Raw genomic sequence first — 17,671 nt, 5'->3', positions numbered from 1 at the left:
CCCACCCCACACACACAAAAACACCTCTTTTTGCTCCTGCTCCTTTTGTTTTGGGTTAGCTTGGGGTGGGAAGAGAAAGTAGATCGATTACTTTGCTGCGAGGTCAATAACATGAGTCATTTCTGGGAAATTAATTCCTACAAGGAGGATGGAGTTGAGTTACCGACATTATTAAAATAGAGTTCTTGGCATGGAATTACATAATTACAAGATAAGCGTAGTGGTGCCCTACTTGTCTGAATAGATGCACTCCATTTGGTGATCACCCTTTTGAATTATGTTTCTGCATTTCAAAATAACCTATAGCAAGAACAAGATGTATTGGTTTGATCACAGTTGGTCCTTTACAGAGTGGTGAAGGCAGCAATATTCAGCTTGAGTTGGTCACAGTTGGTCCTGTCCAGGCTTCTGCTTATAGAATTCCTCAATTTGACGGTCCAATTCCCGACTCTTATGATGATGCACTTTCTACACCCAATGTAAGTTCTACATCCTCATTGAGAGGCATAGACACATGCTATACAAAGATTATGTCTTTTGTCCTATTTATTCAAGTCGTAATTATCCTGCTGATTGCACATGTGTTATTTTTATTGCAGTAATAATCCATGTGTAATTTATCTGCTTTTGCTTCCATTGTGGCATTTTAATTTTGAGGTGCCCTGAGAGTTACCTTTTATACTCTGAGAATGAATTCCAAATGCTTTTTGAGTTTTGAAAGGTGTTTTTTGTAGATCACCTTCCAATAGATCAAGACGATCAAAATTTAGATTATAGATCTCTTAGCAGAATAAGCTTGTTATAATGATTAGCCGACTTCCTTACACTGCTCACCTGTGGTTATGATCGATTTGAGCATTATCCCATGTGCATCAGGGAAATGGTTATGCATATGAATGGCTGACATGCCTTGTTCCCACTTACCACCACAACCCAATGAAGCTTCCCTTGTCAGGGGTAATGTGACCCAGTAATTCAAAATCTTAGTATTTTATTGACTTGGTCCACAAAGTGCTTATTTGAATGAGAAACAGATATGTTGGTTTTTTCTTTTGATGAACATAGGCATGTATTTTGATGGGATAGACAGTTACCTACGTAGGAAGGCATGGTTAAGTTGGTTTGGAGCTGGCCAAGATCCTGAAAACCTTAGTTATTATGACATTAAATAAGCTCACAAAAAGATGGTCTAACATTCATTTATATCTGATTGTCTGTGTCCATCCAAATTATCCGACCCTTCTTGTTGAAGACCAAAATTTTCTATATTTAAGAATTCACGCCAATGTAAACTAATATTGTTTTCTTTTTCACTTATAAAAAGGTCAGAGACTAATTTTGTTTTTGTTTAAGAACAGCACGCACTGATCCATGATGGTTGATGTAATTTTTGTTTAGTTTGACCTGGAAAAAACCTTTTTTTTCCCTTCAAAGGCGAAGTCCACTATATCAGGAAGCAGTTTATTGTTAAATGGGAGTCAGAATTTGATGCGACATCTCATACCCACCCATGTCTTCCTACTATTATCTTAACATATTTCTAACATACTCAAATATAACAAATCAGTGGAACTCTTCTCTCTTAACCTGCATGAAAAGTCAACCTGGTTAATACATCAATGAAGAATTGCATAAATAAATAACCTAACTCCATTCTATTTTACTTTTGACTGAAGTTTCACATCTTTTTCGCAAACAATTACCTGCCACGTTTCTTCTATTTTGAAATCCCCTAACCTTGGTATTTTGGTCAGTATAACATCCATTCCTAGATTCTGCCCTAAATTTTGGACTATGATCAACTAGTAAAGAGAAGTGTTACCTAGTGTTTGTTTCTGAATCCTGTCTGTAATCATAATGTTGAATAACAAATACAATCTGTCCTTACTATTGTGCCTATCCTGTAACATTTAACTCTGCTTCTAGATCTTTTGTTGGAGTGAGGATGAGAACTTCTTTATCCTCTTCTCCTCAGATTGTTTGAGAAACATGAAATCTGTCTTCTTCAGAATTATATTTTTGTAACCTTCTTTGTTTTCTCGTAACTTGAAGATCTATTATCAAGGGGTGGTCAATGAAGACTATAATATAGTCAACACACCAGCACCAAATGGTAATTTATTCTCAGTTGCATAATTTCTAGTTTGCTGTAACTTATCTTTATTCTGATGCTGCATGAACATCTTCTTTGCATCCTTTAGATATGCAAGCACCTACTCCTGCTCCTGCCCTTCAGAATGATGATATTGATGATGATGACGAGCCCTTGAATGAAGATGACGATGATGATTTGGATGATGTGGACCAAGGGGAGGATCTAAACACAGCACATCTTGTTTTGGCTCAGTTTGACAAGGTTATGATGTTTTTTGGTTAATGTATTGAGTGGGGAAGATTTTGTATACCCCATTTGTTGTTTATCTAAAAACATGGAAGTGTCTTGACTTGTGCTACAAAAGCTGACTTGATACAAACTTCTGTAGGTGACACGTACAAAGAGCAGGTGGAAATGCACTCTTAAGGATGGCATAATGCACATAAATAATAAAGACATTCTTTTCAATAAGGTTGGATTTTTAGAACCTTTTGTTCTACTTATCTTTTTTTATTTGCTAAGTAAGTCCCTGTTTTTGTTACTGTTGTTTTTATCCTTTGAGTTAATCACTGGTTACTTGTCTAGGCAAATGGAGAGTTTGACTTCTGAAGCAGTTGAACGAAAACCTAATGCAACATTAAGGAGCTCAAATTGGGAGTCAATCAAGCTGATTTACTTGTTTTGTTGATGGTATTTCAGTGAAAGTAAAAACTGGAGGAGACGAAGTTGCCTACTGCTTCTTTCGTGGATAAGTTTTTTGGTTGGCCAAGTGTTGTAACACTTTTGGAACATCTTGGTTAATTTTTAATACTAGTGGAATATTTCTTTTTCTCTTATTTATGTAATTTTAGTTGAACTGAGCTCATGAAACCCCTTTTGGGTTATTACCATGACTGTGTGCTCCTTGGATCAGCTGTGTTAATATAAATTCCCAATTTGCTTGTTAGGTATTCAGCTGTGATGTGTCATTTGACAATTTTGTTTTAGAGTGCGGCTGCCGCTTGGTTTCGATGAATTTAATGTGCTGCCTGCATTCAACTATTTACAACTTTGTGTTTTGCCTTGTTACATATTTGTCGTGCTTTAGACGGGTGGGTACCTTGTATAATTTGTTACCTACGTGCTAGCAATTGGAAAGATAAAAACTGAGACAGGTCAAGACTTTAGTTAATTGATATATATGCTGTTTTTTAATCTTGCAATTATAGTTAATTGATGCGTATTGTTATGAAATATACTGTTAACGTGAATGTTAATATTAAATAATGTATGGCAAATTGATATGAGTTGGTGTAACATAGAATACAATCAAGTATTATTTCCCATGGCGTAGCCACCCGGCAGTGCATTCTTGAATCGTACTTTCTATTCGACTTTGATTCATTTATACTAAGTGCCTATTTGTCATCCCGTTGGTTTCTCAGATTGTAAAACATGATAACTTTATCATCTCAAACAGTTACGAATCCAAACTCAAATGAATATACAAACAAGATAACAAAATAAGGTTTTACTTTGTAAAACAAATACACACTACTCGATCCTTAACCTCTTATTTTATTATATAAGAGAAGGTTCGACTTATTAATGTCACAAGTTCAGGAAATAGTACAATCTAATTCACCAATACTCAGAAATAACGTAGAGTGTGTTTTGGATCCTTCAAAACAAATGCATTTTTTGTAGTATTCTTCACGAGTACAACAACATTTCTGGAGGGTAGGAAGCAACATATATAAGGATAAACCTCAACGCCCTGAATTTGCAAGGGTGCATTGTGACTGAAACAAGGCGAAAATGGTCGAAGGTTGTGTATACGTCCCTAAAGCAGGATGTTGCCAATTACCACTATTCTCCAAAGGACCATTTCCTTGAATAATGTTTTTGGCTTGTCCATTAACGTTGTCAACACACTTAACATTTTCATCTTGAGATGTTGTAGGAGAAAATATAAGTGGAGACAACAAAGGAATTGCACAATTAGAAGAAGCTTCTTCCATGAAATTGAAAGGTACTTTGTAACCATCAACATTCATTTTGTCATCTAGTTGTAGAGAAAAAGGTGCTTTTTTTTGCAACCTTGTACAAGACATTTTCCCTTTCCCCTCTTTCTTGCTTGTTTCCATTGTCACAAACTAATAATTATGATTCCTTAAGGAATCTTAATCTTAGTTATATTTTGATGAAATGCTAAATTTGTTTTAAGAAAGAAGAAAAGAGAAATGTGTTTTTATGGTGCGGAAAATATGGGGTCAGTTGTGAAGGTACTATTTTACTTTTCACGGTTATAATTTTTATGTATAATAATTAAATGATGATTTAAGAAAATAACGAACAGTTACATGTAACATACAATATTTTATTCCAAAGAACATTATATTCACAAGTTCCCAACACTTTACGTGGCTATTAATGTCGTAACTCCTGGTTCATATTCTGATTTGTCTACCGTGGCGGAATCAAAATTTTCACAGAGATTCAATAAATGAACTGTCTGCATATTGCATCGATCATTGACACATGGTTGGATTTGCAGTTTGTTTTATGAGTAAAAACACACAATGACTAGAGACAAATTAATAATAATGGTCCTTATTCATTTAATAATTGTAATCAACAAGAAAAGTAAAAAGATTAAACCGGATTTTCAGTAAAACCAAGTTTAGTTTCAAAATAAGAAGGGACCCCAAATTGCTGGTGGTGCAAATTAATCATTAGCTGGGTCATGATTTTCCCCTAATAGATGGTGTCCTTTGCTATGTGGGGTCTGAAAAAGGACCGGACACAAGAGTCCATTGGCATATAACATGTAAAATTATACTAATACTATAAAGAGATATAAATTAAATCCAATTTAATTAGGACTGTTTTCCTATGGCTACAAGTGAACGGTCATCAAAATTGTGGTGAAATGATAAATACTCATCCATCATTAACTAGAAATTTCATATTAAAGCCCTGAATAAAGAGTCACGTTTGTTAGGGAGGCTTTACCTCCCAAAGTGGGACTTTTAATAAAAAGAAAAGCGTCTGTTGATCAGACCACCAAAGTTGCTTGAACCTTTTCCCTATTTATGATTCGAATTGTGATAATTTGTATGGCTTGACGAAAAGTGATCAAGTTTGGATGAAAACAATTGAAACCATAGCCAATTTATGTCAATTGAGTGTTAAAGCTGTTCTCAGCTAAGAATCATGCACAAATGCATTATTATTAATTTATATTGACATGCAACATATTAACATACATTTACAAGTATACAAATGTACGTACGTATAGAGTGTTCTTACAAAATCATCAAAAATATAATACCACTAAGAAAACATCTTGTTGCTCATACATAGCAACAACGTTTCTTATAAGATCTACCAAAAACTCGAGGAACTTTTCCTACTAATGATCAAACAAAAGTCGCTAAAGACAGACATCCATCCTTCCATTTGATCGAAGACTTTCAGAGTGTCAAGCAACCCTGAAATCTAGCCTCAGAAGGCTCAATAAAGCAGGAAAATGCTCAAGTCCGTCATGTAATTCCTATTTTGGTTTTAAACTTTAAAAAAATACAACATTTTCTTTATTTATTTTGCTGACTAATACACAAAACTAAACTTTAGAATCAGTAGATTGATTCTTTATTTTATTTTGGAGATGTCTGTAACCAGTCTTAATTAATTTCAGTTTGGTTGGAGAATCCTCTCATGGTTTTGTTCCTCAATAACTGCAATAAATTTAAAAAAATTCCTTCATTAGAAACTAAATAATTTTTCCATGCTTATTAATAAGTAATTAGTAAACTAAGCATTTCAATTAGAATGATTAATTACCTTCTTGAATACTGGAGGAGATAGGAATGAGTGGTGATGATCTTGCACTGTGGAACTCAGGAATTTGTGATATTGATGAAGGGTCATTAGTAGTAGATAAATGACTCTTATGAGGCATAGTAATGGGATTATCCTGAGGCAAATTATTATTTGTAGCGATAATTACATTCTTAGGAGACATTATGTCACTTGTAGAAACTGGAATATTGGAAGCTGATGCTGATTTGATGCTTTTTGTTGTTGCTGATTTGGGGGAAAATTCAGGCTGAATAAATGAAGTTACAGCCCCCTTCATTTTCTCCATTATACCTATTAGCAACAAAAAACAGAGCAGTGAAATGGTTTTAATGCGCGAAATAGGCTTAAATTTCCTTAAAGAGATATTGCACCTATACCTATATCACTGGAAGATGAATGCCTAGGGCTCATAGCTTCAGTTATGATCTGTGAAAGTGATCTTTCGCCTTCACCGGGCTCAAACTTTTCTGCAAAGTACTCTTTCACTGAAATACCTTTGTCCCATTTTTTAACTGGACTTGTAAGAGCGTTAGCATTTTGGTCTACATTTTGTCCCAATTTATTCACATTAGCAAAGTGAACATTTTTTGGTGTTTTTTGAATATCAGATTCATGGTTATCGGTGTTTGATAGAGTGAGATTTGAGATCTTAGAAGCAAACGCGTGTGTTGCATCAGATACTGCAGCATAAGCTGGTGCCAATCTCTCTGTAACAGTTTCTGTTATGGTTTTACTTGGACTATCAGGTAATTTCTCCGTATTATTATCGTGTTCAAAAACCTGATTGCGTTTGATGCTTCTAGGAGTAACATGTTTCTCAGATAACACTGGATCTGCTCGTGGATGTTGTCGTGCTGCCTCCTTTAATGGCTCAGGTGCCAATTCTGATTCATACACTAAACAAAAACACAAAAGTTATAGATGCAATACACAATAACATACGTTACATATATTCAATCAACTAGATTTATTGTATCAATAATCAGGATGTTCGTATAAATAATAATCAAGTAATGTTAATAACATATTACTTGGAGCACCAAGATATTCAGGATCTACATCTTCTTCATCATCGTCATCCAACGTAACACCCCATGAAGGTGTGTTATTGTCATCATGAACATCATTTTCTTGCATTTTTTTCCTACCACTTAAACTGTGTTTGAGTTTTTTTGCCTTTTCTTTCACTTTGGAGATAACTGATTTCTTGCCATGAGTTGGTGTATATTCTTCATGATCATAATAAGCTGTTGGGGATGAACTTGTTGACCAACTCCTTTCATTTCCTAATACAAAATTAGTGTTAAATTAAGCCACTAAATAACAAAAAATTTAAATTGTTTATGCTTTTTAGAGTATTAACCTGGTAAAAGTTGTTCAAAAGTTGTTGAATTAGACTTGGGACTACTTCTGGATGAGTGTGAAAACTTTTCAAGTTGAGCCATATGTATTTTTTTTATTTTTTTATTTTTATGAGATACCTTGAAATCTTTTCTATCGCTTGTGAATCTATCTGAGTTTTTTCTTCACCTTTTCATACATATGAATTCAACGATAGCTAAAGCATGGTTTGCGGGTTCCTCTGGTTGGAAATTAAAAGCCAATTAGTGTTATTTAATCGAAGTGTTTGTTGCTAATTTACAAATGGCGATAGATTAAAGATGCATATATATTTTTAAGAATGTTTTTTATTTGAAATAGGAATTGACCTTGTCTTCAGAGTAACTAATTTCCTTAATGTTAGCCTCATGTCATGGGATAAGATAATTATGTCCAAACATCATGTTTAGAGACAAAAATCTCATGACAAGAAACAGTGTGGTTATTTAAATAACTAAAGAAATTTTTTTTCACTAAAAAAAAAAAAGAAGAAAAGAAGAAGAAACTTGGCATTTTAAGTTCACTATATAATTGTTGACTCTAAAAACATCAAATATTTTTTAGATCAAGTGGTCTTGAATCTTGATTAATGGAAAATTTATTTGTATTGAGATGAGAAAAAAATGTTGGGTACATATATATTGTTTAGCTTAGAACTATTTCAAATATAGTGATAATATACTATTATCTATGAGGGTAATAAGAATTTGAAAGACAGTCACTCTACCTTTCAAGGTAGCAATAAAATTTGCATATACATACATACTTGTTCTTTTTAAGTCTTACTTATGACATTACACTGAGTGTGTTATTATTGCAGTAATGATCAAAGATAGAGCTATCTTATGGTCGGGGTTCATCCAAACTCCCTTAAGCGAAGAATTATACATATTTAAAATAATTTTCTTATGTATATATAGTAGATGTCGAACCTATTTTACCTAATTAGTGTGTCTACTTCTTCATAATTTGAATTTCATTAGTGAAAATCCCAACTTCCGCAACAGAGAATGAACCTTCGTTTTGATGGGCCTCGATATTTCAAATTTTGATTCATGGGCCAGGATTCATATTGATTGGACAGTGAAAGCCCACCCAATGGCGTAATCGGGTCCATCCTCAAATATCCTAATCGGTACACTCATATTACCCTTTTCAAAAGTGTAGAAAATCACCATTCTCGATTTCTTCACTCTCCATCATCTCCTGCGATGGCGTCCATCGCCGCTCATGGTCTTGCAATTCCCGTCAACCGTTCTCACCGCCGGCTCAATTCAGCTAGCACAACCACCGGTACCTCTGTCACTGCTGCTTCACTCCATCCCCTTACAATCAAGTCAAAACTACCGACATTTTCATCTTCGCAAAACCCTAAACCCTCATCCTCAAACACCCGTGATAATTCTAACATTTTTGCCTCAAAACAGCTCCAAAATCTGGTGAAAACCTCCGCCGCCATTGGTGCTGGTCTTTACGCGCTCTCCAGTGGTGTGTCTAATGTTCTCCTCAGTGGGAACGGTGGTGGTGGATCCGGAGGAGGTGGTTATGGAGGTGGAGGCGGAGGTGGAGGCGGTGGAGATAGTTTCTGGTCGAAGATTTTCTCTCCTGCCGCGATTGCAGGAGAAGAGGAATCACAGGAATGGGATTCGCATGGATTGCCGGCGAATATTGTGGTACAGCTGAACAAGCTCAGTGGGTTTAAGAAGTATAAGGTTTCCGACATCCTTTTCTTCGACCGCCGTCGTGGGTCGACGGTTGGGACGGAGGATTCGTTCTTCGAAATGCTATCCTTGCGGCCAGGTGGTGTTTACACAAAGGCGCAGCTCCAGAAAGAGCTAGAAACGCTAGCAACCAGTGGAATGTTTGAAAAAGTTGATCTTGATGCGAAGACTAACCCTGATGGGACAGTCGGGGTTACTATATCCTTCTTGGAAAGCACTTGGCAGTCAGCTGATAAGTTTAGATGTATCAATGTTGGGTTAATGCCACAGTCGAAACCCATAGAGATGGATGCAGACATGACGGAGAAGGAGAAATTGGAGTATTTTAATAGCCAGGAGCAGGATTATAGGAGGAGGATTGAAAGGTCTAGGCCATGTTTGTTGCCGGTGTCGGTGCAAAGGGAAATTTTGCAGTTGTTGAGGGAGAAAGGAACAGTTAGTGCCAGGTTGCTGCAGAAGATTAGGGATAAAGTGCAGCAGTGGTATCATGACAATGGGTATGCTTGTGCTCAAGTAGTGAACTTTGGAAATTTGAATACAAAGGAGGTTGTTTGTGAGGTGGTGGAAGGGGATATTACTCAAATGGTAATTCAGTTTCAGGATAAGCTGGGCAATGTATGTGAAGGTAACACTCAGTATCCGGTCGTCCGGAGAGAATTGCCTAGGCAGGTAAGAATTTCTTTAATGCAATGGACTTCGTTTGAATTTTTAAGTTAGTTTTTAAAAGAAAAAAAGCCTTCGCATTTTTCTGACATGCTATTAAATTTGGTTCCCATGTTGCATTTTGTTAGTAACATTGTATTTATAGAAGAACGACTGCTTCACTACATGCCAGAACTGAATGAGAGTTATGCATGTTATGCTTTTGAATTGCGGGATTTCCTTCATTGGATTGATTTTAATTTTGTTTGGTTTGATTCACTAATAAACATAAATTTGATTAATGCATAGTCATTGTTGTTTCTTAAAGTGCTATATTATTATTCTGCTGATGGAAGTACTACAATAGTTTTTTGCTTCATCGTTTTAATTTTTTACTACACTTCTGGTACAAGTTGATGATTTGAGTATTCTGTTAAATCTCATATTTATTGCTGGTCTGTTGCATGTTTAGTGGTCCTATATCTTTTGGTTCTTATTCAGTAAAATACAGTATTGGTCTAAAGTGATTTTTCTTATCAAAATTTATTTCGACATTTCTGCACTTCGGTGTAACATTTTACGTGTATACTTCAATTCTAGTCTTTTTGTGCTCTTATGCACTGAAGTCTGCAATTTGGGATTAACATGGCTCTAACAATGCGTGATAATTTAGCTTCGTCAAGGGAAAGTTTTCAACATTGAAGCTGGAAAACAAGCTTTGAGAAATATAAATTCTCTAGCCCTCTTCTCTAATATTGAAGTCAACCCTCGCCCCGATGAAAAGAATGAGGGAGGGATAATTGTTGAAATTAAGCTCAAGGAATTGGAACAGAAGTCAGCTGAAGTCAGTACTGAATGGAGCATTGTCCCAGGACGTGGAGGTCGCCCCACATTGGTACACTATTAAACATCTGAACTGCATAGTTTTGGTACGGATTATTACTGTTAGCCCACTGCTAAGTGCCTTCATTTTCTGTGTCATGCATTCAGGCTTCAATTCAACCAGGTGGAACTGTTTCATTTGAGCATCGGAATCTTTACGGGCTCAATCGCTCAATTCTTGGTTCAGTTACTACTAGTAACTTCCTCAATCCTCAGGTTATTGTTTCATTATGTTTTCGTTGTTGATGATTTTGGTTGTGTTCTGCTGTCCTTTTTTGTGGTGTCGTACACATTAGTAATGATCCCAACCTAATCTCTTTTACAGGATGATCTTGCATTTAAGTTGGAGTATGTTCATCCTTATTTAGATGGTGTTTATAATCCTCGAAACCGTACACTCCGTACTAGCTGCTTCAACAGCAGAAAGTTGAGTCCTGTCTTTACTGGGGGGCCTGGAGTAGATGAAGTCCCTCCCATTTGGGTTGATCGCGCTGGACTTAAAGCCAACATTACTGAGGTATGCCAACACTGGTATAACTGTGATGCATCTGGCCAACAGGTCTCCGTTATGAAGTGTTTGTCTAATTTGTAGAGAACCTTTATAGCATTTGGTGGTTAATAACAAAATTCAACAAAAAAAGGATCTCTCTCGTGGGTGCTTAAATGACTTGTTGAATATTATGGAAGTTGGTATTAATTTATTTTTTTGATAAAGCTCGGAAGTCGTATTCATAGGACAGTATAGAGTGTCTGTTTTGATTACTCGTTTGGGACTGATAAAAGTTTCACATAGATAATGTACTAATTACCATATGCATTTAACCATTTGTTTGCTGCAGAATTTCACTCGTCAGAGTAAATTCACGTATGGACTTGTGATGGAAGAAATAACAACACGTGATGAAAGCAGCCACATCTCTGCTCGTGGACAGAGGGTATTGCCAAGTGGTGGAATTAGTGCAGATGGACCTCCCACTACCCTTAGTGAAACTGGCATTGACCGCATGGCATTTTTACAAGCTAACATTACACGAGATAACACCAAGTTCATAAATGGGACAATAGTTGGTGAGAGGAATGTGTTCCAGGTAAGATTAGTTTCTGTTTTTGTTTTGTCTTCACTCATTGAGTTTGTTTTGCAAATCAAAGTTTGGAGTAGCTTTTGGGCTTCGTAACAAAAAATGCATAGCAGCAACTGGTCGGCTTTCATTGGGAAATTATCTCATACGTTCCTCCCGAAGCAAGTGCTCTACATTTAATAATCGACTGTTTCCTATGCTCCAGAAGTTCATTTACCTTGTGACTTTTGTTGCTACTCTGACAAGTCCTCTAATTCATGCTGTAGATGTACGAGATCTTGGATATAATATCTGGTTACATTTCTTTTATGGATTCTAATGTAGTTATTGGGTTACAGGTCGATCAAGGACTTGGAGTTGGCACTAAGTTCCCTTTCTTTAACCGTCACCAGCTGACAATGACCCAATTTATCCAGTTAAAGCAAGTAGAAGAAGGTGCTGGTAAGGCTCCACCACCTGTGCTAGTCCTCCATGGCCATTACGGTGGATGTGTTGGAGATCTTCCCAGTTATGATGCTTTCACACTTGGGGGACCTTATTCAGTCCGGGGTTACAATATGGGAGAGATAGGTGCAGCTAGAAATATTGTTGAGGTATGTATGGTTTGTACTATTTTCTCAGTTTTTGCTACAAAACTTATCTAATGTAATGGTTGCAATGCTTCCTCCAGTTGGCTGCTGAGCTGCGGATACCTGTTAGAAACACACATGTGTATGCATTTGCAGAACATGGAAATGATCTCGGGACTTCAAAAGATGTCAAAGGAAACCCAACAGAGGTCTATAGGAGGATGGGTCATGGCTCCTCATATGGTGTTGGAGTAAAACTAGGTCTAGTACGAGCAGAATATGCTGTTGACCACAATTCTGGAACTGGGGCAGTATTCTTCCGTTTTGGAGAGAGATTCTAGTTTCAGATTTCGTGGTCAGATCCTTTTTTTGCAGCTAGTCGGATTTAATGAGTCAAGAACTGCACACGGTTGAGTTTGGTATTCATTCAGTAAACTCTAAAACTTTGTTTGGTAAAAGATCTTCTAAGATTATGGTTAGAACCTTGTTGAAAGAAAGTGAGTATCCTCTCTAGCTTTGATGCTTCATTCGTGTAACCCCAAAAATGTAATATAGGAATTTGTGCATTTCTTGTTCCAAAATTTCATTCTTTCCCTTGGTGGGGTTTCTTGAAATAACTAAGTAGTAATTGCTTTGATTGGAATCTGCCGTTATGAGATGATTTATAATGACAATATCTATTTCTATTGACAATACATAATTTAACTATTTTTCACAAGATTTCTGGATGTTCATCAACACTAGAGTAGAGAAAGCATCATCTTAAGATAAAACCTAAATGGCAACTATTTAAGCAAATTGTGTGCAATAATTACAACTTTGGTTAAGGTAAATACGAAGAATTGCAGAAGTAAATTATATTTCAAGAGATTTCATCAATTATTCAAAGAATAGCAAAGTAAATACAACAAGAGTTGCAGAGCTTGATTAAATTTCATTGAATACACAGAATCTTATACCAGCAGGATAGGGCTGCTGAATTTTACCTACTCCGTATATTTTGAAAGAGGAAACAGTACAAACCAGACACTCACTAAAAGATAGTTCATACAAGCATACATACAAATAACCTATGTAGGGAAATACATCTGCCATAATAGAAGGCTCAAAGCAGGACAAATGAAGGAACCAACGCTTCCATGTAATTGTGAACAAAATGATGCACAAAAAAGTCATCTATAGCTCTCACAGATTTAATCCCCATATAATTTTAGTCGCGAAGTAGATGAACATAAGAAATATATACAATAAATATGAAGGTGAGACATACAATTACTTAATTCAACAAAGACAGTATAAGAAATTCAGTTACGGTATCCTCCCAATGATTTTTTTTTTTTTTTTGATAACCGAGAAATCCGTCTGTGACCCGCCCTTTGGACTAATCACAGCCTTCTAAACTCGGTGGATAATGGGCCCGCCCCTCTACCCTTCTCCACTTAATATCCTCCCAATGATTTGATTATCAAGTTTGTCATATTAGGGAACCGGGGCAGCAAAATCTAAGTGAATTACGAAAATATATGCTAGAATCACTCCAATAATATGTACAGACAAGTTCTTCCTCCTATTACAGAATTTGAAGCAAGCACAAAACTAAGGAGACATAAAATATGGAGCAAATAATTAATTTCTTATAGAAGAAGAGTGAAAGAAGAAGAAAAAGAAGAAGAATATAGGCCCATAGGAGTAGGGAGAAGGATGAAGATTCAAATACCCAATATGTTGGGGCTGCTGACAACGTTTTATATTACTCTCTAGATCATTGCGGAAAAAGAAGGTTCAACACACCCATTACTACAAAAACGATACACCATTTAGCATTCAAAGGACACGTCGGTGTTGTACTGCAAACGATTTGCTGCTGCTGGACGAGACATATTTCAGGAAAAAGACAACTAAAATGCATCGCAAGGATAAATCAGACCAACTGCCTATCTGCTGTCTAACTCAAATTAGTCCCAGATTTTACCAGAGAACACCACCTCATGAATCTGCCATGATTCCTCCATGATTTGCAGGTCTGCACTACAAATGAAGTTATGTTGGGAGCTGTTCTATAATAACTAAATTTTCAATAAAACATAAGTACATGTAATAAGGCATGCCATAGAATTTTCCAGTATGTGTAGAATGCTCGCTCTGATCTGCGAAAGCATCTCTGCTCATCAGAAACAGAAACCAAGAAAAACACCTAACTTGAATAAATGAAGCTCTCCTATTTACTTAATTTGTCCTTCCATCTTTGTTTGCATCAATTCAAAAGAATGGCAAAGAAGTTACTTCTAATATCTTACTTTACAGATGCTGAGAAGGCATATTCACCAACACGATCTGTACTACACAATAATATCTTTCCATGGCAATAATCTCTTAATATGCTATGACCGAGACCACTTTTGCCAGTCTTACTCCCAGATAAAATGGTCAATATCCCCAACCCTCTACAGAAGCATTCTACCTTCAAGTCCTAAAGCCCAAAAATGACATCTGCAAGCTATTGTAATTGTAAAACCCAAAAATAAAATCTGCAAGCTTTCGTATTGAAGTCTTTCAGCTTTATTAAGTTTCACAACTGAATACACTAAAAAACCACGAATATGAGCAGAACAAAAGATCTATGGACTATGAGTAGTGGGGTGATCCTATGTTGCTTTCTCTCATTTCTAGAAAAATCATGGATTCACCTCCAAATTCATATATGAAGAGAGTGCCAGAACACAAACATGTAAACCACAGTACTGACCAATACACAAGGAAAAAGTGAATTACATATATTATTCTATGAATTCTTCTGTTATGTTAGAAGATCTTTCGAGTTAGGAACCTACAGTCAGAAACAAAGAGCTAACAGGAAAGCTAGGGAAATAAGTCTAGTATTTGACAGGAGACCTTTTAGACTGGCTAGAAACTTGTGTTTCCATAAAAAAAAGCTTGATATTTAGAAAACTTCTACTTCTAAAGAACTTCTAATTTGCTTTAAAAGATAAATGATTCAGCATCGGAACTATAAAGGAGTGGAACCGTTAAAGGACTCATATAGCCAACACAACTAGTTTGGGACCTAGGTATACTTGATTGATTGTTTACCAGATTGATCAATGTAAATTTATTTTCTTTACCACAAATGCAAGATTATATGCTCAAACTCGTTGTCCTAGTTGCAAACCACCAAGTCAGACTTCTGATAACTTAAATCAGTATTCATCCCTCTACAAGCAATTGTAAATAATTGAGTTCGGAAATCTATCCAAAAAAAATGATAACTTTTTCCTCCAAAATACTCAAATAAACATTTTAGGACTTGGCAGCTCGGATAATTAAAGGACCTTACCCCAGCTTCTGGAGCTACTTATCATTAGAAGCAACAGGATGATAGTAACCAAAATTATTTCCAGACCAGTCCCGCTGCTGCACCATATTATAGTGATGATGAAACCCAAGTGGCGGTCCACCCCCGTAACCAACAGGCATGCCTACATGTCCTCCATTTGGCATTCCCATCATTGGCATCGGCACCATTTGTGGTTGGTACGGCATCAGAGTTGGCGTTGCCATGTGGCCATTAGTATTGCGCAGGTGACCACCCTCACTGGACTCACGCATACTCTCTGTCGCCGGTGTGGAAGTAAACAAATGATCAGACGAAGAAGGACCCTCGTTCGGCTGCATTCTCTTCGTATACAATCTGTATTTCTGTAAATGACTTGCTACGTTCTCTCTCGTCAATCCTTCCACATTCATAAGCTGCATAATTGTTTTCGGCACAGCCCCTTTGATACCTAAGTGCGCCACCACTTCAATAAAACGCTTGTGTAACTGCGGCGTCCAAACAAGTCTGGACCGCTTCGGAGTCTTAGCAGACGAATCATCCGCAAAATTCTCGTTACACAGAGATGAATCAGCCTCCTCAGTGCCTCCGGATTCAACCCGTCGGAGCTTCCTCGGGTCGGATCCCTCTCTTATCAGATCCGTTTCATCTCTTTCAGTAACAGTCTCTTCTCTAGTCCTCTCATAGCTAAACGGCTTGAAATATGAGTTATTCATCGAAGCCATATCCTGTGAGTGCCATCTCTGGAGAGAAGAAAACGTATTCTGCGAAGCACGATTTACATCGGTCATCGTCTTTGACAATTCCGGCGATATTCTGAACGCAGCAGCGAGTTCCGAGGGAATCAACTGCAGAGTCAACGGCGTGAGATCATCGACGTCGGGAAGTCCAACCTCCCAGAGAAGTCTGTCATCGTTACCACCGCTGTATTCATAGTCGGTTAGGTTCACTTCTTCACCCATGGTAACAATATTTTGTAACTACTAAATTTTATTCCGGTCACCAGAAGATATTCCGGCGAATTTGAGAGAGATGCCGTTGAATGAACGAAAATGGAGAAGGCGAAGAAGATGAGGAAATGGGAAAGCGATAGGCGGTGGAAAATGGAAATAAATAAGCTAAAAGGGAAAAGGTCGATAGCGTAATAAAAAGTACAATATCTCATTGCAACGTGGCACTGGCCCACTACCAGCGTGGATGCTTTACCAGATATTTTTCATCTCTTCTCTTTGTTAAAGGTCCTAAAACGCCCCCTCAATTATTAAAAATAGTATAATTACGCCCTTTTTGTACAAAATTACATTTACTTTTTAGATCCAATGCAAATAATCAGCATTCAGCTCTAAGTCTTTAGCGAGAAAATGGAAGTAACGACTTAAATTATTAGGTATAAGCGTTTTCAGAGAGGTGAGATCTTTTTATTTAATTTAAAACTGATTCATTTAGTTACAAGTAGGTTTAAGAGAGTTTTAACATATGCCTTGAAGGACTAAACCCCTCGTATGTGGCGATGACTTGTAGCTAAGGGGGGAAAGTCCAACCAAGATCGAATATAGCTGATTTTTCATGAAATTTATTTTAATAAAGTGTATGAGTCGATGGTCTGAAGTAGAGCATATATGCTATTGAGGTTTATAAGTAGAGCATAATAGATTTACGGCGTTCTATATCCGAATTCACAATTAAAAAAATTTAAAATTTAAATTACAGAGAAGATATTATTTGTTACTCCGTAAAGAAAAGTAGTAACTTTTAGAGTGAAACGTTTTATGAAAAAAAAGTAATAAATAATAATATTAGTTTAAGTAAACTTTATTTGTTAGTGTCATGGTCAGGGGCGGAGCCACGTAGGCTCCAGGGTGTCCAATTATACTATAAATACACGTAAAAATTTGACTTTATATTGGTATATATAGAATTTGGACCCCCTGAAATAACAAAGTGATGCATAGTGGAGTTGACAATAGCCTGTGCAATCCTACTTTTTGTCGCTGTTCGATTCCCCGCAGAGTTGTTTTCTTTTTCTGTAATTATTTTGACTTCTTGAATTCAATTAAGTAAATAAACATGCGTAATTTTAACATAAAAGTTTAATAGCTTAGTGGTTAATAGTATCATGAAGGTCTCCA

General features: G+C 36.5%; 4 protein-coding genes across 6 annotated transcripts in view; 2 read left to right on the top strand and 2 right to left on the bottom strand.

Annotated features, from left to right (window-relative positions):
• LOC102601502 (transcription initiation factor IIA large subunit) overlaps nt 1-3,049 on the top strand; it is a 6,592-nt gene extending 3,543 nt beyond the window's left edge. Inside the window, exons 7-11 of the mRNA XM_006350726.2 lie at nt 351-479; nt 2,053-2,113; nt 2,202-2,356; nt 2,484-2,567; nt 2,681-3,049. Coding sequence (XP_006350788.1) covers nt 351-479; nt 2,053-2,113; nt 2,202-2,356; nt 2,484-2,567; nt 2,681-2,704 — 453 coding nt within the window. The 3' untranslated portion in view covers nt 2,705-3,049. The remainder of the gene's footprint in view (nt 1-350; nt 480-2,052; nt 2,114-2,201; nt 2,357-2,483; nt 2,568-2,680) is intronic.
• Nucleotides 3,050-5,770: 2,721 nt separating this feature from the next.
• LOC107061259 (uncharacterized) lies at nt 5,771-7,383 on the bottom strand. Its single transcript, XM_015310190.1, has 5 exons — nt 7,302-7,383; nt 6,970-7,224; nt 6,316-6,834; nt 5,921-6,229; nt 5,771-5,814 (listed from the first exon to the last, which is right to left on the bottom strand). The coding sequence occupies exons 1-5, from the start codon at nt 7,381-7,383 to the stop codon at nt 5,771-5,773; spliced, it is 1,209 nt and encodes a 402-aa protein (XP_015165676.1).
• Nucleotides 7,384-8,460: 1,077 nt separating this feature from the next.
• Nucleotides 8,461-12,848, top strand: LOC102601164 (protein TOC75-3, chloroplastic). The gene is made up of 7 exons (XM_006350725.2): nt 8,461-9,708; nt 10,355-10,576; nt 10,672-10,779; nt 10,889-11,080; nt 11,403-11,651; nt 11,981-12,235; nt 12,313-12,848. The coding sequence occupies exons 1-7, from the start codon at nt 8,530-8,532 to the stop codon at nt 12,550-12,552; spliced, it is 2,445 nt and encodes an 814-aa protein (XP_006350787.1). The 5' UTR covers nt 8,461-8,529; the 3' UTR covers nt 12,553-12,848.
• Nucleotides 12,849-13,722: 874 nt separating this feature from the next.
• Nucleotides 13,723-16,649, bottom strand: LOC102600588 (transcription factor PCL1-like). 3 transcript variants are annotated; one of them, XM_006350724.2, is made up of 2 exons: nt 15,546-16,649; nt 13,723-14,239 (listed from the first exon to the last, which is right to left on the bottom strand). In XM_006350724.2, exon 1 carries the CDS (start codon nt 16,502-16,504, stop codon nt 15,560-15,562), a length of 945 nt encoding a protein of 314 aa, XP_006350786.1. In that variant the 5' UTR covers nt 16,505-16,649; the 3' UTR covers nt 13,723-14,239; nt 15,546-15,559.
• Between the last annotated feature and the right edge of the window lie 1,022 nt (nt 16,650-17,671).

This window comes from Solanum tuberosum, unplaced genomic scaffold (assembly GCF_000226075.1).
Source record: "Solanum tuberosum cultivar DM 1-3 516 R44 unplaced genomic scaffold, SolTub_3.0 scf00128, whole genome shotgun sequence".
NCBI lineage: Eukaryota > Viridiplantae > Streptophyta > Magnoliopsida > Solanales > Solanaceae > Solanum > Solanum tuberosum.
This window is presented reverse-complemented; position numbering and strand designations above follow the sequence as displayed.